The sequence below is a fragment of the Terrapene carolina genome, unplaced genomic scaffold, assembly GCF_002925995.2.
Source record: "Terrapene carolina triunguis isolate 2854851 unplaced genomic scaffold, T_m_triunguis-2.0 Scaffold242, whole genome shotgun sequence".
Taxonomy (NCBI): Eukaryota; Metazoa; Chordata; order Testudines; family Emydidae; genus Terrapene; species Terrapene triunguis.
This window is the reverse complement of record NW_020664593.1, coordinates 2,315,882-2,341,262: the sequence shown is the minus strand read 5'-3', so window position 1 is coordinate 2,341,262 and position 25,381 is coordinate 2,315,882. Positions and strand designations below refer to the sequence as shown.

General features: G+C 44.3%; 2 protein-coding genes across 2 annotated transcripts in view; one reads left to right on the top strand and one right to left on the bottom strand.

Moving 5' to 3' along the window:
- Window positions 1–688: 688 nt before the first annotated feature.
- Window positions 689–24,396, bottom strand: NAA50 (N(alpha)-acetyltransferase 50, NatE catalytic subunit). Its single transcript, XM_024202273.3, has 5 exons — window positions 24,210–24,396; window positions 11,223–11,356; window positions 10,521–10,640; window positions 8,993–9,059; window positions 689–4,537 (listed from the first exon to the last, which is right to left on the bottom strand). Exons 1-5 carry the CDS (start codon window positions 24,215–24,217, stop codon window positions 4,357–4,359), a joined length of 510 nt encoding a protein of 169 aa, XP_024058041.1. The 5' UTR covers window positions 24,218–24,396; the 3' UTR covers window positions 689–4,356.
- Window positions 24,397–24,591: 195 nt separating this feature from the next.
- ATP6V1A (ATPase H+ transporting V1 subunit A) overlaps window positions 24,592–25,381 on the top strand; it is a 39,542-nt gene continuing 38,752 nt past the window's right edge. Inside the window, exon 1 of the mRNA XM_024202270.3 lies at window positions 24,592–24,699. The gene's annotated coding sequence lies outside the window, so the exon portion shown is untranslated. The remainder of the gene's footprint in view (window positions 24,700–25,381) is intronic.

Genomic DNA, 25,381 nt, shown 5'->3' with positions numbered 1-25,381 from the left:
CAAGTTTGGAAATAAGTTTTGTATTAACAGTTTTGGTTTTGTTGAATTGGCATTTTTCAGCAAAAAGTGTTTTGTCAAAACGTTCCTGACCAGCTCTAGCAAGTGACGCTATGAACAAGATGAGGCTGGGCAGCAGTTGCAGCAATAGGAACAGGATGAATAGTGACCTTTTCTTTGATCCAAAACAGATTCACAGTGCTCTCTGCACCTTAAGACCACTTACTTCTACAGGTACAGACTACAGCTGCCTGCATTTCTCACAGGAAACACACGATTTGTTCTTCATGGTCTGCAATGGCTGGCAATTATTTTCCAGAGACAGTTTAGTGTTTTTTAACCTACAAAGCCTAACATGTTTTGTGTTGCTGCCCCTCTCCTTGTGCAATACCACAGAAGTAGAGCAGCTCAGTGTCCACAGTTGCTCTGGTCCCACATAAGGCAGGGGATTTCAGTGAGTGGCCCTTGATTTTGGAAAAGTCACTTCCCCGATAGTCACTTATACACAGCAATCACCACACTGCCAGATCCATACCACAGTTCATGCTGCTCAATTTGTTGAAGATCATCAGGACAGGAAAGCTGCATGGCCTGTGAAGAACCTGAGTAAAACCCCACACCTGATTTCAGACAGACCAAGGATTGATGGAAAACAAAGCTAAGTTGCAAGAAATGCACAAGACAAATCATGGATGACATAACTCCAATAGTGCACGTTTATTCTGAACAGTATTTTTAAAAGTTTTACTTTCAAGAGTTTGAGAAAAACAAAACATGCTCCTGATGTACAAGGGCAATGATCTAGATTAAAAATGGACCATCATATTTGTAAAGAATTTGATTACCCTTGCAATTTAAAAGTCATAACATTGAGGATGCATCTGTAAGCTGCACAGTGCACCGGCACATTCAGACAAAGTCCTAATCAAGAGGCAGGGGCAATCTTAGCCATATTCAGTACGAGGCAGTTGCAGATTCCAAAAAAACATCCAAGTCAGTACACACATTACAAAACAGACTCTCTGCATAGCTGCTGACCCTGGATCACAGCACAGGACAGGAGAATGTAACAGTGGGGGGTTTTGGTTCAAATTTACTAGACATCACAGGGCATCATCAAGAATTAACACAATATCACTTATTTGTTTTAGCTGTAACAGCATGTCATGTTAAATCGGCAGGCTTAACTATTAACTGCACCATGTAAACCCAGCCCATTTGTGTATACAAAAAAACCCAAAACACTCCAGCCCCCCAAATGAGGGACATAGTTCTGGGTGCTTCTTTTCTCTTGCCCCTATATTATAGTTTCCTGGTAGTGAATGTCTCTTTATGGAGGACATTATCTTCATGGTTCAACTGATGGATGACATAACCAATTGTAGAGAGGTTTAAAAGCAACTTGCATGTACACAGCCTAAACTTTGCCTGCAAGCTCTTCATCCAGAACAGAAGTGCTGGTGATTATTTCATAGACACTCCTAACTTTTTTAATTGTTGTGCATATGCTGTTATTTTCAAGCTAATGGGAGGTCCTGCTGCAGTAACATTTGAAGTAACAGAAATTTACTGCAGACAAACTCATACTCAACACTGTTCCAGTGTCTCCTACTGACAGCACCGAGTAAGTTCTCCTCCCACACCCAACAGTCTGGGTACACTAATATTAATACAACCGTTTGGTAGCCAGAACTATTGCTCTTCTTCCCAGGTATGGGGTGGAGCTTTTGAAGAGGTTTTAGATTAAACCTATTATGTGTGTGCTTAAGCGTACAAAAAACCGTTTTCCAAGACTAATAGTCTGAGAAAAGGAGCCTTGATTTCTGGTTTCTCCCTTCCACTTCCTATAAATTATTTAGTTGGAAGTTAGTGAGACAAGTTTGCTGTGGAATGGGAGTTCTAAGAATTTTTTTTGAGGGATACATTCATAGAATGATGGCAGCCCAAAGCAAAAAGGGACAGAGACAAACCAAGCTAGTCCAGACACCAGACTCGTTTATGCTTTTGAAACCTGCAGGAAAACTGCGTGCAAACCACTGATTTATGGAAGCCTACAACAGCAAGTCCTAAAAAGCTCACCCCTATACTCACCTCCCCAACCCAAACACTTACCACTTAATTCTAGAAGAATCAAGATCACTTAGCTTGGCACAAAAAACAGCTATGGTCTGAACTATAGCTGTGTTGCATGAACATCCTCCAATGCATATTCTCTCCCCCCATTAACAACACCTTTTAGTCCTGTCTACAACTGTTCAAGAAACCACATTGGCATCTGAGGAACTAATTGTGCTTCAACACTATTCTTGCTAGAAAGGTGCTGAAACTGCCTCCATAATCAGTGTAGGCAGGGTCTAACTATGCTATAAAACTTTTACAAAACTAGGTAATCTGTGGCCAAGGAAACACTGTCAGCACTTTTCTAGCTAGAGTCCACCAAAGGGCGATATGAACACAGTTCCCCTGGCCACTATAGCTAGGCTTTTACAAAGCCAACGGGGAGTTCTACCACCAATACTCAACTAGCATAAACCCAGAAACTGAAGTCAATGAGCAATTATCCAGTTCAGGCTTATCAATGTATTCAAAAAGCTACACTTCAGTAACCTCTGTGCACCTCATGGTGAGTAGTGATAGTTTTGGGGTTGCCTCTTTTTGATACCAGGGAAGTAGATTGCATAATATGAGGTGAGAGAGATTTTTTCCTGCCTTATTCTCACACCCCCAACGTCAAAATCCTTGGTTCCCAAGTCAGCCTCAGAGCAACAGCACCTGCTCACAAGATGTATACTGCTATGTGCACCATGGGTTGAAGGCTTTTGAAGCAGATGGGCTCAACTGGCAGCTGAATTTAAAAAAAAAAAACACTAATGGCAAAGGAATGCAGTTTAATCTCAATCCAGGTGATGGGGCAGGAGGGTCAGTTTCAATTCAGTGCATTTCCCAGATGCTTGGAGGAGTCTCTTAGGTCAAGTTGGTATGTAACTGCTGGCAACAGCGTGTACAAGGTAGCACTGAAATTAACGCAAATGAAGCATGAAAGGATGCAAAGCAGAGCTCAGTAAAAAGTTTACTGTAGTTTTTATGTTACAGTACTAGGAAGAAGCCAGTCAGCCAGCCTATTTTCCAAATCCCATAAGATGTTCCAGACTGAGCTGCTTTCTCTGGTGCTCCATGAAACACCCTTTCCAAGAGGAGAACTGCATCACTGGCAGATGGGAGAAAAGTCTTCAGAGGAGTTCAAAGAGCAGTTCTTAATCCCTTCATACCCACAGAGCATATAAACTCAGCAAGCCAAGCAGAGGCCAGGCCATTTCTGAGATCCCCTGCAAAGCTATTTGATTAGGGTCAGGACTCTGGTTTCCCTTCTCAGTCTCACTGCCTGGTTCCTCCACCCTTGCTCCAATCCCAGGTTTCTTTGTTACCACAGGTTTGACATCCCTAGCACCAAACTGACACTTGGACACAGGCACTTGCCTTAGAATTGAAGTGGACATGATGCTTACAGTCCTTTCTCCCATTCCAGTAGTCTGGATAAAAAGAACTGCCCCTTATGGACAGCTGAGTCCTGGAGAATTTCACTTGCTCTTAAAACAAGTACCTCACCTCAGGATACATGTTTTTGCAAAGCTCTTCTTGCTGACATTGGATTTAGCTCTTACCCTCGCAAGAGTCTGGTGGGAATGGGGTACCTTGAATGGTGATGGTAGGTGAAAAGGAAGAAACTAAAACTCACTCTGAATCCTTTTTTGGGTCAATCAAGGAATGTAGCACCAGCTGGGGTGATAACTTTCAGCCCAGGCACAATAAATGTGCTGGTAAACCAGCCTGCTCTTCTCAGCAAGAGATGGAGAAAAAGTCAGACAAAAATATTTGGAAAGATTAAACATTTTGGGGGGCCTGGGGGAGAAGAGAGAAGAGGGACAAGAGAATTGCTAAAATGAAGTTCACACATATTTCAGGGGCTGTACAAACCAAACTGGTATTATAGAACTCAAAAGGACAAGATATTGCTTTTTCTTTCAATACACAGATTTTTTTAGGCCCTACTTTTCGGTGTGAAAGCATGAGATAAATCACTCTCCGAAGGAAACTGACTTCAGGAAAGCCTACCCAAGCCCTCCACACCTCAAACTAAAGAGATCTGTACACCTCTTCCCATCCTGTCGAACAGAAAGGAGAGCTAAAAAACCCAAACATGATTGGACAATCCTTGGGAAAAGCATTACATTTTGTTGGAGAGAGGGCAAGAAAAAAAAAAAAAAAGATGAAGGGAAGGGAGGAAAAAAAAAATCAACAGGCCTCTCTTTCCTTATTTGGCGACAAGCAAGTGCAAGAAAGTGTTCATTGGGGTTTTGTTCAGTTGTCGGTCTTTTGCACATCTGCGTTCTGGCCAAGACAAGGGGTTTTGAGGTTTTTCTGCAGGACATGAGCATCTGCTGGCTCTATCCTCTTGTAATAGTTTTTCTTCGTCTCAATGATCTCAAAGCCAAACTTTCTGTAGAAGTCGATTGCTGACTCGTTGCTGATCTGGACATGCCTAGAGCACATAGGAGGATAGAGAAAAAGACATCAGCATTTTCTGTAGTATAAAACGTAGCCGACACACTCAGGAACTGTATATCCAGGGATAGAGAGTAAGGGCTTGTCTACACTGGCAATTTACAGCGCTGCAACTTTCTCGCTCAGGGGTGTGAAAAAACACCCCCTGAGCGCAGCAAGTTTCAGTGCCAAGTGTAGACAGTGCACCAGTGCTGGCAGCTACGCCTCTCGTGGAGGTGGGTTTTTTTTAAGAGCGCTGGGAGAACTCTCTCCCAGTGCTGCGCCGCAACCACACAAGGCACCTTAAAGCGCTGCCGCAGCACTTTAGCATTGTCAGTGTAGACTAGGCCCTATGATTGAGGTGAGGGGGTGATGGTCTAATAGAGCACAGAATTGAGAATTAGGAACTTCTGACGTCTAATCCTGTGCTAACAGATTTCCTTTGTGACTTTTAGCTAGTCACCTCACCTCTCTGCTTCTATTTCCCCATCTGTAAAGTAAACCTAACGCCTCTCTTGAGAGAACTGTTGTGGGGATCAACTAGATAGCATATAAAGTGTTTTGATAATATGAATTGTTAAGTATTAACAGTATCAGCTCAATAGCTTCAACCTGTCTTGAAATGAAAGTGGCAGATAGGGTGACCAGACAGCAAGTGCGAAAAATCGGGACGGGGTGTGGGGATAATAGGAGCCTATCTAAGAAAAAGACCCAAATATCAGGACTGTCCCTATAAATCGGGACATCTGGTCACCCTAGTGGCAGATATTTTGTGAAATATAACAATACAACCTAGTTTCACTGGAGACACTACTGCAGTTTGATTGTGTAACTTCCTTCAGTAACACACTCTAAACACTACAGTAAAATAAGGCTTATCAATGACAATCATGTCATGGATTCTACCACAACATAAGAGTGCTCTGATGGTATTAACACATGCCTTGGCCCAATCCACAGAGGCAAGACCAGACTGTTCAGATATGGTTGGGGCTTTGCGTTACAGCACCTTCCCTTCAATACAACAGTTTTTGTAGCATAGACAGATTCTATGGGGTTTGGGAAACATTTCTCCCTCTTCTTTAGAGTTTTACAAAGCTTGGGAGAACAGAAACTCTTGGGGAGGTGGCGGATAATCCCCCTAAACAGCCTTTAGTTTTCTATGCTAAACTGCTAGGGGACTTAGTTTCTGTCATGGGTCTTATAAAAAAAGATGTGTGTTTCGACTCCTGCTGGCTCAGTAGTATCTGTTAACTAAATATTTTCAGAGTTGAACAGACACTCCAGATGCTTGTGGATCAAGATGCTTTAGTACAGCATTTCCCAAATAGTGGGTCCCAGACCCACCAGTGGGATTGTAGCAAGGTTCCAGATGCATTGCCACATCCAGGGCCAGATTAACCCATCACAGGGCCCTGGCCTAGGCAAACACACACTTCTCTCATCCTGGGACAGAGGGGAGGTCTGGAGGTTTGGACAGTGAGCCAGACCTGAACTCACCTCGCAGGAGTGGCTCCTGTCCTGAGGGGCTAGGCCAACTCCCAGCTCCAAGATCTGCAAACCCATGCATCAATGCCTGGAGCAAAGCCCGGTGGGACAGGAGTCACCACAGTGGAGTGAGCTTGCTCTCCAGCACTTCCCCACTCCCACCCCAGGGCCTCCCTTCTGCAACTGGGCTGGGATTAGGGTTGCTGTGTCAGGGTGCAGGGTGCATTTATGTAATGGTGGGTCGCAAAGACAGACAAAATGCAGTTGGTGGGTTGCCTTAGTAAAAAGCCTGGGAATCACTGCTTTCACATATCAAGGTGCTAAATGACATGATGTAGAACCAACGGAACAAAAACAGAGTCCACAGCTCCAGCAATGGTCAACATCTAAGAAGGCATTTCACACTTCGGACATTGGGCAACCAATGTTCAAAAACATGGCCTTAAGTTAGGGACCTAAATTTGAAGATGTTGGCCCAAGTGCCAGCAAAACCAAGAATATGGCCACCCTTAACAGGTATTTGGTGTGCCCATCTTTGCGAGCTATTCATCTCCCATCCTAGTACAGTACTTTGGTAGGTGGAGAGAAAGTTTATGTAGGGCCCCCCCCCCCCCTTTTTTTGGCAACAGCAGCAGATATTTAAGATCAATTAGTCTTCCAATGTGCACATTACTGTAGCTTCTTAATTTGAAGAGACAGAAGGAAAACTAGTATCAATTAACAAATGTTTAAAGATGGGCCTGATAGGCTACTACCTCCGAGAAGAGAGAGCAGGAAGCACTTTAGTTAGTTTGGAAACACGCTCCTCTACAATGCTTTTCCTATCAGTCACTACTAGCCAGAGTCAGCACAGTAAACTTTTGAGAATTCTCCCATTAGGGTCTTTGCTCCAGCTTCCTGCTAATGCAGTGACTAATCCATCAGGAGATACTAGCTTGTTAAACATTCCACACACTAGGGTCCTCAGCAGTCCTGGTGGAGGCTCAAGATTCAGTCAACTGCTCTGAAGCAGAGGACTGAAAGCACAGTTTCTAGTGATCTGGTGTTTTAATGTACATGAGTGGACTGGGTATCATTATAGACACTTACCACCTGTGACAGTTTAATTTAATATAGGATTTGTAGTATTCTCTACTCTAAGGAGAGGAGATATCAGTGTGGTAAATGTTTGTTTATTTTTTAATGCTGCCCATTGTTTAATTAATCTTGCTGCTTGGCCATTAGCATGTAGTTACAGTGCTTTAAAATAGGGCTGTCAAGCGATTAAAAAAATTAATCCGTGATTAATCGCCCTATTAGACAATAACAGAATATCATTTATTTAAATATTTGTGGATGTTTTCTACATTTTAAAATACAACACAAAATACAAAGCGTACAGTGCTCACTTTACATTTATTTTGATTACATATATTTGCACTGTAAAAAACAAATAGTATTTTTCAATTCACCTAATACAAGTACTGTAGTGCAATCTCTATCATGAAAATTGAACTTACAAATGTAGAATTATGTACAAAAAAACCCTGCATTCAAAAATGATACTTCAACCACCATTCCAGAGGACATGCATCCATGCTGATGACAGGTTCTGCTCGATAGCGATCCAAAGCAGTGTGGACCGAAGCACGTTCATTTTCATCATCTGAGTCAGAGGCCACCAGCAGAAGGTTGATTTTCTTTTTTGGTGGTTTGGGTTCTGTAATTTCTGCATCAGAGTGTTGCTCTTTTATGACTTCTGAAAGCATGCTCCACACCTCATCCCTCTCAGATTTTGGAAAGCACTTCAGATTCTTAAATCTTGGGTCAAGTGCTATAGCTATCTTTGGAAATTCCACATTAGTATTTTCTTTGCATTTTGTCAAATTTGCAGTGAAAGTGTTCTTAAAACGAACAACTTGTGCTGGGTCATCATCAGAGACTGCTATAACATGAAATACATGGCAGAATGCGGGTAAAACAGATGAGGAGACATACAATTCTCCCCCAAGGAGTTCAGTCACAAATTTAATTATCGCATTATTTTTTTAAACAAACGTCATCAGCATGGAAGCATGTCCTCTGGAATGGCGTTTGAAGTATCAAGGGACATATGAATCTTTAGCACATCTAGCATGTAAATATCTTGTGACGCCAGCTACAACAGTGCCATGCAAAAGCCTGTTCTCATTTTCAGGTGACATTGTAATTAAGAAGTGGGCAGCATTATCTCCCATAAATGTAAACAAACTTGTTTGAGCGATTGGCTGAACAAGAAGTAGGACTGAGTGGACTTGTAGACTAAAGTTTTACATGGTTTTGTTTTTGAGTGCAGTTTATATAACAACAAAAAAAAATACATTTTAAGTTGCACTTTCATGATAGAGATTGTACTACAGTACTTGGGGACTGGATTCGATGGCCTCTCGAGGTCCCTTCCAGTCCTAGAATCCTAGAATCTATGAATGAGGTGAATTGAAAAATACTGTTTCTTTTGTTTAATAATTTTTACAGTGCAAATATTTGTAATCAAAAATAATATAAAGTGAGCAGTGTACACTTTGTATTGTGTTGTAATTGAAATCAATATATTTGAAAATGTAGAAAAACATCCAAAAATATTTAATAAATTTCAATGGGTATTCTATTGTTTAACACTGCCATTAATCGTGATTAATTTTTTTAACTATGATTAATTTTTTTGAGTTAATTGTATGAGTTAAACTGTGATTAATCGACAGCCCGACTTTAAAATTCAGCACTACTTTTGAAGGAAACCTTCCAAAACTAGGGAAGCTTCTGCTACTGGGCAGTGCCTGGAACAAACCCAGAACTTAAGTGCTGACTGGCTGGGCAGTACTTGTAAGATGGGACCACGTTTGACCCATCATTCCACAGCATTTGAAACTGAAATGATATTGCACCCTCCTCACTCTCCTATAGAGCCTCTCCCAAACCCAGGAGAATAAGAGTGTCATTTACTTACAGATAGATGTTGTCAAAAGTGCCATCTTTCTCACAGATGTTTAAGACGTGATTCAACATTTTAGTTCCTGCCAAGGAATAAAGAGAGACTTAATCACCCCACAAATGTGCAACCAAATCAATTTAATGTTTGCAGTCAGCTCTATAACTGTTTAATTCCCTAAGCAGGGATGTACTACTCTTAGTGAGTTCATATGACATATTCCTAGAGCAAGTGCTGAGAGCATTGTTATTGTACTCTGAAATTAGCATACTATACACTGCAGTTCATGTTTTAAGTGTTATTTGAGGCTGCTATGAACATTAAAATTTATACACTGGGTATTTTAAACAGTAACTTAAAATTAAGTTGCCCAAATCCAAAGGCCTTAGGGAGGCTTAAAATTATCAATCAGAAGGAGGACTCCCTGCGAAAGAAGACATTAAAAAGAAGAGAAACCTCACATCAGAAGACCAGTAAACATACTTAGAACAGAAAAGATTACTGAACATATTAGTTTGCTCTTCTGTACCACCTTTTATGAAATATTTCAAATCATCTTACATATTTATGAAGTAAGCCTCCCAACACCTTGTGATGTATTTTCCCCATAGGTGAACAGATGCAGAGAGTTTAAGCAAATTAAATTAAGGTTAATAGGCCTATCTTCTCTCCTTTGACTGTTCGCAAAGTCTAATTCTTTATAATTTCTTTTAAGAAAATGCCTTAATGCTTTTCAAGCTAACAGAAAAAGCTTAAAGCCTAGCAATGCTCATAAGCAACATTATGTGGTACCAATGATTTGATAGGAGAACCTTCTTCAAAAGCAAGCTTCTAGGGCCTTAAAGTGAGCAAAGAATGCGATTAAATTTAAGCAATAGCATTGGCAGTATTATTAACATTACCTGACAAGCAGGTAACAAATAATTTAAATGAATAAAACTTCATTTTTGGCTTCAGTTTGTCCCAATGAAACATTTTAATGGAAATAAAAGGCCTGGATTAATGTGAGAAGCCCATAGATCTGGGAGAAAATGCTGGAAAAAACCCCAAACTATACACCATGATGTACACAGAAGATAGCAGCTCCCCTCAAACAAGGAGAGTTAACTTATTGTGATGGTGAACGGAAGGAGCACTGTCCAGTAAGAAGAGCAGGTTATATTTCTATGTGTGCCACTGACTGGCTGTGAGACCCTAAGGCATGTCATTTCACCTCTCTTTGCTTCAGTATTTTTTTAATCTATAAAATAGAATACCTACATCACAGGGAGGGTCTTAGGCTTGATATATAAAGAGCCCTTTGAAATCTTGAGTTAGAAAGCACTATAGAAGTGCAGTTTCACTTCCACAGGACAGGGAAAGCAGAGTTCACTATAAACCAAGTTCTTCTTTCCCACAGTTCCCTTCCTAAGACAGGAATCATCTTCTAATAAAGCATTAAGTTCTGCTGTATCAAAGGAACTGAAAACTTTGGAAAAGCATTCAGTAGGCTGGCCCAGGACTCATGTTTCTTTGAAGAGACAGATCAAAATGCAGATAGCTTTACCTATTCCTAGCCTTCGGTAGGGTGCCAGGCATCCAAGTGTCATGATGTAAAGTCTCTTCTGGTTCTGAGAGTGATCCACTCTGCAGCACACCGCACCCACTGCAATATCATTGAAATATGCTGCCAGAGAGGGGAAACAGTCAAGTTTTGGTCATTTAGAAATCTCAAGTCTTATAAATATCCTATCCTTCATTTGTCTTCCTTCACTTCTCTTTCCCCACAGCCACTTTTTCCGGGGAACATGGATAATTATATTCCTCCCTAAAATACAATAAAACTTTTAGTCAGATAATTGGACATATCTCCATATGACTTAACTCCTTCCACATTGCTCCAAGAAACATTCAGGTAAATGTTAAATCTTGGCTAACGTTTTCTGGGCGATGTTTGCACTGTGGTGCTCATGTCAAAGGATTTGATTAATCAGAAGTCCAGCCAATGAACCACTTGGGAAGAAGGGGTGAGATTCCATGTACATCTTCCTGTGCTTCCCCTGGTAATGGACAGAACACCTACTCCCAATAGAGACCCTATTTAGACTGCAAGTTCTTTAGGGTAGGGACTGTGGCTTCTTCTGTGTCTTATACAGAGCTAAGCATATTTTCACTGCTTAACAGAACAGGAGGAGCTAGTGTCACAAATACCAAGAACAGAGGAGGGTAATACTTCCAACCACCCCCAAACTACTGACAAAAACTGTACCTAATTTGGCTAGTTCGCCAACCTCCAGCACGTCCTTGTAGAACTTGTCATTGTAGCTGACAGGAAAAATGACCTGATTTAACCTCTTCAGCTGCTTAATGTTGTGTGGCGTCACATCTCCCAGCTCGATCCGGCTACTGGAACAAATCAAAACATGCTTAACACCTCTACAAACCCACAATTTATAAGTATATCAAATAGTTAAAACCAGGCATTTTATTTATACATAGAGGGCTAGTTAGCTGAACAACCAATTGAATAGCTACCTGAATCATTGGTGTGGGGTCAACACGCACACACAGCTCCTACTCCCTCTTTTGCGGGCAGCTGCTTTAATACCAAGAAAAAGTCCCAATCAGTACCATAAATTCAGAAGATGCTAAAGGTCTTGAAATGCTTACACAAGGCTGGCAATCCACAAAATATTGTGTGTGTGTGTGGTTGTGGCAGCATTGGAGAAAGAGAGCAAAAGGAGAACATGACAAGAGAATGTCAGAATCTCCCTGTGAGACAAGTGGCACTAGTTTTCAAACCTTCCCCTTAAATTTTTACCACAGATTCACTAAAATGGTCTCTGTGCCAGCCTCATGCTTGCCTCTCTCCATCTGTTCAATGTACAGAATAAGGTCCTTAGCCAAGTCCAACTACTAACAAGATAGTCCTGAATTTGTGCTTATTTTCAACAAAAGTCCTTAGTGGATAAACCTAAGAGAAGTCAAATTAACATATGAAAGGCAGATCCTCCCTAAACCTCCTTCCCAGAGAGTCCTGGAGACTGCACAAAATATTGCCACTAGCACTTGAGCTAGATCTGTTTTAACATGCTGGTGAACTACTGCTTGGGGGGGAAAGGTCACAGATTACAGTCAAAGTCACTGTTGCTGTTAAATATGACAGGAACAGAACTGTGACTGTAATCTACAACTTTTGAAATACCATTATGAACAATACTGAGGAGAAATAAGATACCCTTTTCATACCCACCATCCCTATTAATTTCTCTCCAAGCTATGGAGGGGGACTTAAAAGAATGCTTCAACAGCTTTAGCAAGGACTAGCATAATGAAAAAAAACCCTGTTCCAAGTGGACATCACTATACATAGGGAGCTGCCAGCCCATTGTGTGTAATGACTGAGGAGCAAGCATGGATGATTCCAGAGTAGTCTACAGCCTCAATTTTATTGACTAATGTCTAGACAACTAGAATTTTCTTCTGCCCAAGTGACACCATTAGCTTTTTTTTTTTTTTAAACTCTATAACAATTCTGTTTTCAGGAAGACCATTTTACAAAGACATATGGCTGGCAAGGTTCGAGGTAAGTACACGTCTCTAGAATTTTTATTTCCTGTGCTTTTTCTTTCCAAACAGCTGGAGCTGTTCACATGGGTTAGTGTCTTTGGAAGAAGACAAAAAGTATAGGTGACATATGCAGAATAGAGTAAAACCAGTATGACCTCTGCTAAACTAGGTACCCTCCTGTCTTCAAGTACCTTGCCCCAAACATGCGGGATACATGTTTTATTAAGAGATCAACTTCTTTAAGCAAACATTTTTTTAGTCTCTTGATTAGCTACTCACAAGTTCAACTGTATTTAAACACTTTAGGTACAATATCCATCTTAATTAACTATCAAGTCAACTACTACCAGCAATGAAGGAATTTAGGTTTTTGTTTTCTAAGCATAGTGTTATAGTCTGCAAGAGCTACTACAGATCTTAGGGACTCGGGAATAGAACCCCCAATATATACACTTTAAGTGTACACAGCCCAAACACACTTTATAAAGCGTGCATTATTTCTGTACAGCTACTGTAGCATTCACAAGGTCTGCAAGGCTGATGTTTCATTCATAGATTCTAAGGCTTAGATGATAATGATCCTTCTGAGTCTGATCTCCTGCATAACAAAAGCCATAGTTTTCTCCTAGTGATTCCTGCATTGAGCCCAAAAACTTGTGGCTAAGCTACTAGAGCATATCTTATCTTTTTAAATCAAGACTGCATGGCTTTTTAAAACGCAAGTGATAGAGAATTTACTGCATTCCTTGGCACTACGTTCCAATGGTTACTCTCACTGTTAAAAAAACCCACTGCATCTTATTTCCAATTTGAACTTTGCTGACTTCAACTTTCAGCCACTAAATCTTGTCATATATTTGCCTGCTAGATTAAAGAGCTCTCAAATATCAGGTATCTTCTCCCTCTGTAGATAATTATAGACTGATCCAGCCCCCTCTTAACCTTTCCTTTGGTAAACTAAATAAATTAACCTTCGTTAGTCTCATTGTAAGGTGTGTTTTCCAGATCATTAATCATTTTTGTAGCTTGTTTCTGAACCCTCTCCAGTTTTTCAATCTCCCTTTTAGAGTATGACACCAACAGTGCACGCAATATTCCAGTAATGACATCACCAATGCCACATACACAGCTAATATCACCCTACTTCTACTTTATAGCTTATTTTAAGACATCTGAGCATATTAAAAGCAGGAATGGCTGGGAACCAAGTGGCCCTGTTGAGCTACTCCACAAAGTACCCATTTTTCCTGTCTCCTTCACAATTTTTGCCATTCCCTCTGTGTCACCGCTATCTCTTTTGCCTTAGGCTACTCTGAGCATGTCTACATTAAGGATTTTGGCACTAGTGCATCAGCATCAGTGCAACCTCTCTCTCCTTTTCCTCAGCGTAATTGCACTGCACCAGCGTAAAGGAAGGCTTGAACCAAGGTGACTTACCCTGGAGCAAGTGGTGATGTTGCAAGCCCCTCTTTTCACTGCTGCAAAAATACCTAACATGCCATTAGTGCAGGGTCTCATCTAAACATTCACTCAGTGCTCTAGACATGGTTCTTCTAAAATCCACAAGCTTGCAAATAGTCCTTTAAAATGCATCAAACCCAGTTCTTGATAGCAGTTGTAACTGGATTTCATCTAGAAAAGTCAGTGCCAGCAAGAACAGAGAGGACCAGGTACAATGCCACAGAGGAATCTTTTGTTGAAAGCGTATTTTCAGTGTATATCACTATATGATTAAGTCATCACATAAATTACACCCCAAAAACCTCCATTTCTCACCACACAGGCCTCTCTCTCCAAATGCTCCTCCAGTTTGCACAGGACTTCAAAGCTCAACCTGGCCCAACACTGCTCTTCAGAGCACCTGCGTGGACAATATCTATCTTCCATAACAGGCCTTAAAGATCTGAAAATCACATATACTGCATTAGCTGCGAAGAATTGTGGACAAAGAAAAATAGATTCATTTTGTCTAGGGAGAGATAGGACAGCATAACTGCGTGAAGAACAGAGACCATTCAGCACATACATGCTGAAGCTCACCATCTGCAAAAGTCAGTCTGCACAGAAAGTTTTTTGTCTTCAAATCTAAGGACTTGTAAAGTTGCCCTAGACCAAACAGATCTCGGACAAAACATATCTGTTGTTACACAAGATAAATATTTATTTGGCCATGCTTTTCTCTTAATTTGCATCAGTGACAATACAAGTATAGTGTTTGAAAAAAAATGTTAGTAATGAATGTGCATTCTTTTGTTATTTGCTAAAAACTATTCTATGCCCAAGGTATTTAAGAAAAGTAAATAGTTTTCATTTTTAATATATCATGAGGAGGCCATCTCTGTGCATTCTACCCTTCACGTAATTTGTTGCAAAATTTCTATCCCTTATGGTGGTGAAGAAAACTTTAAAGACAAATTCAGGGTATGTCCACACTACAAGTGCTACAGTGGCACAGCTGTAGCACTCTAGCTAAGCCACTCTTCCAACACTCATGGAAGGGATTTTTCCATGGTTGTAGTAAATCCACCCCTTTGAGAGGCAGTAATTAGGTCAACAGACTAATTCTTCTGTCAACCTAATTGTGTCTATGGTGGGGGTTAGGACGATCTAACTACATAGCACGTGGCAAGAAATTTTTCACAGCCCTGAACAATATAGCTAGTTTGACCTAAGTCTTAGGTATAGACCAGGCTTTAGTGCAGTGGTTACCAATCAGTAGATTACAATTGACTGGTCAATCCTGGAGCCTCTGACAATAGATCGCGATCTCTGGCCACTAAAAGTCCAGCGGCGCAGCAGGGCTAAGGCAGGCTCCCTGCCTGCCCCATGACGCTCCCGGAAGCAGCCAGCACCCCCCTGCAGCCCCTGGTGGGGTGGGGCAGGTGTCTCCGCATACTGCTCTTCCTACAAGCACTGCCCCTGCAGCTCCCATTGGCCCGGAATGGGAAACTGAGGCCAATGGGAGCTGCGGGGGCAGTGCTTGCAGGCAGGAGCAGTGCGCGGAGTCATGTGCTCCCCACCCTAGGGGCCGCAGGAGCATGCTGCCTCTTCCAGAAGTGGCGTGGGGCTGGGGCAGGCAGGGAGCCTGCCTTAGCCCTGCTGCGGCACCAACCGGGAGCCACCCGAGGTAAGTGCGGCCCGGCAGGAGCCCGCACTCCGAGCCCCCTCCCAGAGCCAGCAACCTGCACCCCCTCCTACACCCAACACTCTGCCCCAGTACGGAGCCCCCTCCTGCACTCAAACTCCCTCCCAGAGCTTACACCCCACCCCTGCCACAGGCTTAGCCCAGAGCCCCCTCTCTCACTCTGAACCCCTCGGCCCCAGCCCACACCCCCTCCCGAACCCCAGCCCCATGAAAGTGAGTGAGGGTGAGGGAGAGTGAGCAATGGAGGGGGGAGGTATGGAGTGAGCAGGGCAGGGGCAGGGTAGATCCTGGGTTGCACTTCAATTCAAAAAGTGATCTTGTGTGTATAAAGGTTGGAGACCACTGCTCTAGCGTAACAGATGCAGTAATATATACTAGAGACTTCAGACAGCCTGAAACAATCAACGAGATGAAATGTCCCTATCTTAATGGAGTGTTAACATCGAACCCTACATTTCACTAATAATTTTAGCAGAAACATCCACCTGATGTCCTCATCCCATAATCTCAAACTACTCTGTCACCTATACAGTTGTCAGAAGTCCCATTTGTCCCCTACCCAGATGCCAAAATTTCTTGCTCTGACACCCCACTCCCAAATTTCTACCTCATAGTTGTGTTTTTAATACAAAATTCTGCAGCCCATTACACTTGTCAACATAAAATAGAATTTAATACCAAATTAAAGCAAAGGGTCAGGACTGTACTGTTTTTTACTAAATTAGATAATAGAATCTCCACTGACTATTTAAATTGAGCTGACAAAGAATTTCCATTGTGTAGTGTCACAATGTGATGAAATTCAAGGGGCCTCACTATAGAGTTTAGGGAAAGTGTGTCACAGAATACATGCAACTTCAAGTCTGGTGGAGTTTGGGTCCATTGGACAAAAATACTACACCATTCTTCTTCATCAACACTTGTGATTTAAAAAAAAAAAAATAATATCTCAAACTGCAAAAGTGTTTGTTTAATTTAATGTCCAAAAAAGTCTACTTCATGTTTTCAAAAAGTCAAGCTCAACTTCCAGAGTTAAGTTACAAGGATGTCTAAGAAACCTGGTCTTACAATTATAAGTCTAGCAACAAGCTGAACTTCAGAGAAACTTTGATCTTCCCATCACTTTTCATCCCACAAACATTATGTAAAGGAATCACTTCATTATTGAAGGGCACCTACCACTTCTGGGGAGTAATGCAGCTGCTGACAATGCACAGAAACACTACACAAATTTAAGAAAGGAAACAAAGAAGGATTCTAGATCAAATTGAAATGGAAGTGGGAATTTAGTGAGGTGCTATATAGTTACTGAAACTGGAAGCCTGCCCAGAACACTGGCATGAACACTTCCACTCTCATGATCACTGCCCTATATTCTTTCAAGTGCTTGCCAAATACAAGCCTGCTTCCCCCTGAGATCTAATTACAACTCATTGTGGTATGGGTTGAAAACCATACATAGGGGAGCGCAGAGTTGGTGTTACTGTGCAAACTAGAGATTTGAAGTTGGTGGGTAAATACCCTATTTGGCCCTGGTGGAACTGACAAGTCCCACTCACTTCACTGGCAGCTGCTTACACCAGGGCTGAATGTGTCCCCTTGATGGTGTATTCAAAGGAAGCAATGCTATGCCAGTTTACAGTTCAAAAGGAATTCAAATCATTTCCCAGAAACATGAATCATGATGAGAAGCTTCAGTGACAGTCAATATTCAGAGCTTTGAAAACCAGTTAGAACCCACTATAAAGAGGGGAAAGGGAAATTCCAAGTTTCTTAATGTTACAAGAATCTCAGCCCCATTCAACCATAAGGCTATGTCTACACTACAGCCGGGATTGACGCTCCGAGATCGATCCACCGGTAGTCTATTTAACGGGGTCTAGTGAAGATAGGCTACAGAGGGACCTAGACAAATTAGAGGATTGAGCCAAAAGAAATCTGATGAGGTTCAACAAGGACAAGTGCAGAGTCCTGCACTTAGGACAGAAGAATCTCATGCACTGCTACAGACTAGGGACCGAATGGCCAGGCAGCAGTTCTGCAGAAAAGGACCTAGGGGTTACAGTGGACGAGAAGCTGGATATGAGTCAACCGTGTGCCCTTGTTGCCAAGAAGGCCAACGGCATTTTGGGCTGTATAAGTAGGGGCATTGCCAGCAGACTGAAGGACGTGATCATTCCTCTCTATTCGACATTGGTGAGGCCTCATCTGGAGTACCATGTCCAGTTTTGGGCCCCCCACTATAAGGAGGAAGTGGAAAAATTGTAAAGAGTCCAGCGGAGGGCAACAAAAATGATTAGGGGGCTGGAGCACATGACTCATGAGGAGAGGCTGAGGGAACTGGGATTGTTTAGTCTGCAGAAGAGAAGAATGAGGGGGGATTTGATAGCTGCTTTCAACTACCTGAAAGGGGGTTCCAAAGAGTATGGATCTAGACTGTTCTCAGTGATGCCAGATGACAGAACAAGGAGTAATGGTCTCAAGTTGCAGTGGGGGAAGGTTTAGGTTGGATATTAGGAAAAACTTTTTCACTAGGAGGGTGGTGAAGCACTGGAATGGGTTACCTAAGGAGGTGGTGGAATCTCCTTCCTTAGAGGTTTTTAAGGTCAGGCTTGACAAAGCCCTGGCTGGGATGATTTCATTGGGGATTGGTCCTGCTCCTGAGGTCCCTTCCAACCCTGATATTCTATAAGACCCACCAAATCGACAGTGGATTGCTCTCCCATCGACCCCTGTACTCTACCCCCGACAAGAAGAGTAGGGTAAGTCAACAGGAGAGTTTCTCCCGTCGACCCCCCCGTGATAACTCAACCTAACGTATGTCGACTTCAGCTACATTATTTACGTAGCTGGAGTTGAGTACAGTAGGTCAACTTAGGCTATGTCTACACTACCACAGTAAGTAATGGAAGTCCCTTCCTAAAGGGATGTACCTGACTGAAACAGATCTCTGTGTAACTGATAGGGCTCAGATTTATCTAAAGCAGCTGATGTTTTAAATTTAGCAGAACAGAATCTCCTACTCACAAATTTTACTGGCGATATCAAGGAACAGTCAAAGTGGGCTGGGGGAGAAAAAAATTTTAACTAACAAATTGAGCACTTAGGAGAGGGCTTGTTGCCCAGTATGCAGCAAGTTAACTTTATTGCTTCTGTTTTGGCTTGCAAGTTAAAACAGAAGTTGAGACATGATAATGCACTCCCATAAAATAAAAATGAAACAGAGCTATGAATGATCTGCAAAGTATAGCTTTGCTTAGAATCTCCTTCAAAGCCAGAAGAGCCTCTAGTTTTCTTAAACAGATTAGCTTTCTTGCTAGGCACACAGGTTACTCAGGGGAATGTCAGTTTGTTTTCAACTATCCCTTGAAGATCTGTGGGTTGCACACCTACTCCTCTTCCCCGCAACATTTTTCAAATGCAGCCAACTGTGGGCTTTTCTTGAGGCCAGAGCCTCCTGTGGGTAAATGGGGGGTGCAAAGCAGCAACCCCTCCTCCCAGGGCTGCCAACAGGGGTTGGGCCATGCCCTCCTCTGGAGCCAAAAATGCTGGAGATGCAGGCAGCCAGTGAGAGTTTCCCCACCTTTCCGGGGCTGGTGGGGTTTGGGCTTCAGCCTTCGGATGGCAGGCTCGTTGTGGGGCTTGGAATCCGGCCATGGGACTTCAGGAGCCGATCCAAGGCTTAATCTTCGCCCCACTCCCCCCAATGGCCCCTCGCTGCCTCCTCCAACAGTGGAGCCCTGGCTGTTTGGCAGCAGGTGCCAGCCCCAGCCATCCCATCACTCCTGCTGCCTCCCATCCATACCCTCATGCCCCCGTTGTCTCCTTACCCACCTCCCCATATAGGGCTTAAATTTGTCCCCCAGCTTGCCAGGGCTAAGTAAATGTGTGTTTCTCATGTTGCTTCTGATGCATCCTGCAGTGTGCTGTATCAAATGCGGCTGTTGTGTGATGGTCACATTCTACTCAAGGTAGATGAAAGCGTAGGATTACCAGATCTAGGTCCTCAGTTCAGGACTCACTTTCCTAGCCAACTGAAGAACGAGAACATTTCTGTATTATTGTGGCAGCCTACCTGTCCAGGTGCAGCAAGGAGTCCAATGTGAGCACAAGGCTTCACAAACTTGGTCTGCAGTTTGATATCCTCAGGCATTAGGGCTTTACAAGTTTCCTCAATACCTACTCATCTGAGGACTAAGCCTAGCCATAGCTATTCGTCATGTGCTCTTCAGGGGTTTCATGCATATTACCACCACTTCTATTGCCTATATTCAATGTTCCCAACTGTAGTCTCACCTCCATAAGCCCATAGCTGTCTCTGGAAGAGTTCATCTGCAAGGCTTCCAAGTTTCAAAGCTTTTTTGGGAGATGGGAGGCAGCAAAGACCGTTGCTTACTATGCATGTGTGCAGTATCTAGCATAGTAGGGTCCTGATTTCAGTTGGGTCCCCTGGACCAGTGTTTCTCAACCTTTTTGATTCCAGGGAGCAGTTTGCTGCCTTCCTAAACTGTGTCAAGGAGATCTCAGAGATCAGCGCTGGTCCATAAACCAGTCATTGAGAAATACCGTCCTGGACAATACCATAACATCTGAATCAACCTATAGTGTCATCCTTAAGGCCATAGATAGAGCTTCTGAGAAAGCGCTCTTCTGTTTTTCATTCCTCTTTGAAGTCTGCCTTTTGGCTACACCCCTTCTGCCTCAGCAGGTGGTATAACTTTATTTTCTGACACATTACAAATCCCACAGAAATGTTAATCAGCAAGTTGTAATTTGAGCTCCTGCAAGTCAGTGAGAACTTCCCTTTCTATAGTCCTTGCTTGGAGGCAGCAATGTAACAACTTTAACAAAACAGTGTAACAGAGTGTGATATAGAGAAAGGGATGCTATTCGCATCTGCTTTGCATGCAAACAGCGAGGTCAACAGGGGGTGGAGTTCAAGTTCCTCTCACTCAAGTTGTTCCCCCCACTAATCAGAGCCAATATTTTTAATTAAAAAAAAAAAATGAAAACTGGGTTTATGGCAAAAATAAGGGAAACAAAATTGGATCTCCATGGACCATCAATTTCACAAGCTGCAAAGTGAACAAACCTGAAAAAGTTTTGCAGATAACCTTTACATTGGATAAACTTAGTGAGTAAGGCCTGGTCTACACTACAGGGTTAAGTCAACATAAACTGCCTTGCATTGACCTAGCTCTGGAAGGGTCTTCACTTAAATTTGGCTCCTGCTGATGTAAGTGCCTCTCTACGCTAATTTAGTAACACCACCTCCCAAAGCAGCATAGAGTCATGGTCAACGTAATTAGGCCAAAGCAGTGTCAGCGCAGAAATGCATTGCTTACATCGACTGTTACTGGCTTTCAGGAGCCACCCCACAATGACAGTACAATCAATACAAGCACTAACGGAGAGAATGTGCACCGCTGACACAAGGAGCCAAGTGTGCGCACACACAAGCGATTTAATAACTGTGGTGGCTGTATGCTAACATTAAGTTAGGTTGACGTAATTTTGTAGTGTAGACATGGCTTAAGTCATGAAAAAATGGGGAGGGTGTAGAAGATGAGAGAAAAGCAAATATGATCATGATCTTCAGAAAAAGAAATGAGATCCTGATAATTACCATTCCAAAAGTCTGGTTAACCTCTTGTAAAACACAACAAATCAGAGAAAACAGTTTTTCCACACCTAGATGATTTCACATCCTCCTTGAAAGAAACCATAGCTTTTCTCCAGAGGAGGCCATCTGATGCAATATCCCTCAGCAACAGGGATTTTTCTGCTAGAACTTCCAGCATTGGAAAGTCCAATGGACAGGAGTTTTAAAACGGGAAGAGGCTCCCCCCAGTAGCCTAGGTCTCCTTAGAAGAAAACCATGGGAACTTCTGCGAGCACCAGCAGTGGAAGACTTGTTCAGAAGCTGACAGTTGGGCTCACTCGCTGGAATCCAAGGAGCCACAACAGCTGCCAGCAAAGGCCCCTTAACTTCTCATTAATTTCTCCTTGCTCTCAGCAGAGGGGGTTCTGGGCCTATGCCGATGATATGGCCACACTGAATGATATGGTAGACTCCACATAGGACATGAAGCAACTGCCCAGGTAGCTTCACTGCTGCATGTTCTTTCAAATTCAGAGTGATTGGGGAGAAGAGCCACAAACCACATACACTGTGCCACTGCCTCCTTAGATCTGAAGGGTCACAGAACATTAGGGAACTGTGAATGGCTTCTTCCTGAACTGACCTGAATGGAGCAGGATTGGAGACATAAAATTCAGTATTAAATCACTAGGAGGGGGTGGTAGTGGGGTGTTTTACTTGTATGGGAGCCCCAAACTCAGAAGCCACTGAAAGCTCAGAGTACAGAGAACTCGACAGAGCTGCACTAGAAGGATAGTGCAGCTCTCAGGCACACTTATGAGTACTGCCTATAACTATATCCTGCCAAGAGACCCCAGTCTGGTCTGCCCTGACGTGCATAGACATACACGTAGCGTATCCAGGCCCAAATAGCTCCTCTGCCTCATTCACAATCAACATGGAGTCAGAGAAAAGCCAAGCTGTAGAAATCTGTGAGATGGGTTACAAAGAGAAGAAAAAGACAAAATTCTAGCTCCAGCAACAAAGGAGCTGACCTACCTTAATAACTATGGTAACTGCTGGCTCACCTTTGCTGATCAATTCTATTGCCCTTCCCATGTACTTGCCTATGCCAAATAAGGTAACTCTGACTAGCTCCAAGGAAGTGGGAAAAGGGACAGGAATCCATCACTCCTGTTGGGCAATCTTTTATTCGTATGCATTTCTATGGAACCATTCCACGTTGTTACCTGATGTCTAAGTTTTGGAGCCTGTTTTTTCATCTCTCAGCTTCACTGACTCAGTCCCCGAAAACCATTTAAATTGTTTGAAACTAGTCATGAAAATGAGAGATACCAAGGCTGCTTGATGATAAAACTTGGTTATGTGACCTCATCCCAACTGCTAACCAGTTAATAACAAATGGTAAGGGGTTTAAAAACCTAAGTACTTCAGCGATCATTCACCCAGCCTTAAGCTGCCGAACTGGAATAGTAATATCTGACATTTATACAACACTTTTCAAACAGTAATTATTTGCAACACCATCTCTGGAAGACAGCTTAGGAACACCCTTATTTCATAGAAAGAGAAATTGAGGCACTGGTGAAATGACTTGCCCAAAGTCACAAACAGGTCAACAGAGCTGGGAACAGAACCCAGGTCTCATGACTTCCAGTCCTGTGTTCAAAGCACTAGACCACATTGCCTCTGTTTAGCAGTGGAATCAGTGTTTCATTTACCACATTTGAAATCCCTATGCTACATTTTCACAAGACAACCAGAAAGGGAGGGAGACTCCAAACAGATTACACTGCAGAAATCATTGTTAGCTACAAAACATAGTTCTTTCTCATCCATCCATGTCCTGCAACCTCAATGAAATGTGAATGGAATTTAAAGGCTACATCAAAGCAAATACTCATGGAAATTACACCATCCTTTCAATCCTCCCTATAAAGCAGTCACACAAAATTCTACCTGGCCCAGGCAGGCAACATTTTAAGATAAAACATTATTTCCTGGTCAATCCAGGACTTTGCTGAGTGACTTCCAGCTACCAATTTGATGACACTGGTTAGATCTTTATTATTATTATCGTGAAAGGAGCTAAGGAGATTGTATGCTAGAACTAATTCGTTTTTATATCAATTTGGCAAGATAACTTCACAGGAAAGACCTCCGCACAAAACGATAATCTGCATTTCTCAACAGTAGAATGGAAGGAACCAGCTCTTCCACCCAGTATTTCTGTAGTAAAGCAGATAAGGTGAGACAAGGAATAGGAGAGCTACTTTTGTCGCGCAGGTGGGGTACTTTCGAAGAGCAAGGTGCTGTGAGCTTCCTGTAGAGAAGTATCAGTGTTTACCCGATAGACCATTAACGGGCATTACTTTAACACTGAGCACCTACTGCAACTCAATAGCTAAGTTTTCTCTAGCCCGTTCCACACACGAGCTATCCATAAGACAAGTGCCCGGTCCAGCAGCACGCCACGGGGGCCGGGCGCAGAGAGCTGGGAGACGGGAAGGGGGCTGCCCGGAGTGACCCAAGCGGGGACTTGGTCGGGAAGTGGCGGGTCACGGCGAGGGGCGGACAAGGCGCGTGGGACGGTTGGAAAGCGGTTAACGTCTCGGTGTTTGTGCAGCTTCGCTGGGGAGCGGCGGCCCAGGAACAAGGCTGGCCCCCAGCCGGGCGCGGAAGGATCACGCCGCCAGTCCCGGCAGCCCGCGCAGACTCCGGGCCCCGGTAGGACCCAGCGGCTCCCCCTACTGATCCCGCGGCGCCTGGGGCTCCCCGGCCGGCCAGGGCAGAGGCAGGGCGAACCGCCGCCAACCGGGGATGCCGGGCGGGAGCTCGGCGGCGACACTGAGCGGGACACGGGGAGGCCCCTGTCACAGCGAGGCCGGGCCGGGCCCCACCGGGCTCAGAGCCGGGCTGGAGCTCGGGGCCGCACTCACCCCTTCATGGTGCGGCCTGGCGGGGCCGGGATCCGCGCTCAGTGCGTGTGGGGCCCGACGATGCGGTTCCGGCCTCCTCCTCGGCGCTGGCGGTTCGCCCTGCAGCTCCCCCTCCACATGGGCCTCGGGCCGCCCGTCCGCCGCGCTCCGCTCCACCCCGCCGACGTGACCCCTCGCCTCGCGGCGGCGTGACTGGGCCAGCGCTATGCGGCGCCGCCCACGTGACCTCTCCCGTGGCCACTTCGCGGGAAGGGCCTTGTCCTGTCACGTGGGCCTGGGAGGCCAATCGCCTGCCTCCGCATCCACCACCTGTCATTTAAAAAAAGCCCATCATTAAACTAGAAGGTCTCCCGATTCGCTCACTTCCGGGGGCAGAGACTACGCTCGTGACTCGGTGCATGCGCCCCATGAGCAAATGAGCAGCTGATCACCGCTGTCTGCCATTGAAGAGAAGCGGAAAGAAGTGGTTCGGCTCCCCCGCCCGCCACAGGTGAGACCCCCCGCTTCTCTCTCTCCCCCCGCCCGGCCGCGAGACGCGGTCACCTGGCAGATGTGGGGAACGCCGGGGGGGGCGGGGCACGCCAGGGCGAGCGCGCGGGGGTCTCTTCCTCCTCCCTGCGCCCGTGACGCCGCCGGGCGATGCTGCCTCGGGCCGGGGGCGCGGGGCCGCAGTGACGTATCCAGAGCGGCCGTGTCCCAGCGCGTGTCCCCGGCGTCGCTCTGGTGCCTGGGCCCGGCGGCCTGTGGGGGCCCGCGACTTGCGAAGGGGGGGGGTCCCTCGCGCGCGTTGCCGGCTGGGGGAGGCTGGTCAGTGGTTACGCGGTGACCCAGCAGGGGATGGGGGAGGCTGGGTTGCGGGGCTGACGCGTGACCCGGCGGCCTGGGCACCCTGCCGGTTGCTGGACTGACGAAGATGTGCACCGGTTGCTGCGGTCCGGGGGCAGAGCCTGGCAAATAAAAGCAAGGAAACCTCTCCCCTGAAATGCAGAACAGTGGTGGCTAACATGAGGCTGGAAGGTGGCAGCGTTTAGCAGCGGATCTATTGCGATGTCTAGTGTTGCACAAGTAACGCCTATCAATGTGATTATGCTGCTGCGCAGGCTGGTCCTACTATTGAGTGGGTCCCCCGTGAAGGAATTAGCACAGCAATTTCGATGACCCCAGAGAACTTT

Excerpts from the sequence above, each read along its gene's own strand:
- NAA50 (XM_024202273.3), bottom strand. Across the intron at positions 10,641-11,222 it reads TGGCGAACTAGCCAAATTAG|CATATTTCAATGATATTGCA; the intron begins GTACAGTTTTTG and ends CCTCTCTGGCAG. Across the intron at positions 4,538-8,992 it reads ACTTTTGACAACATCTATCT|GCATGTCCAGATCAGCAACG; the intron begins GTAAGTAAATGA and ends TATGTGCTCTAG.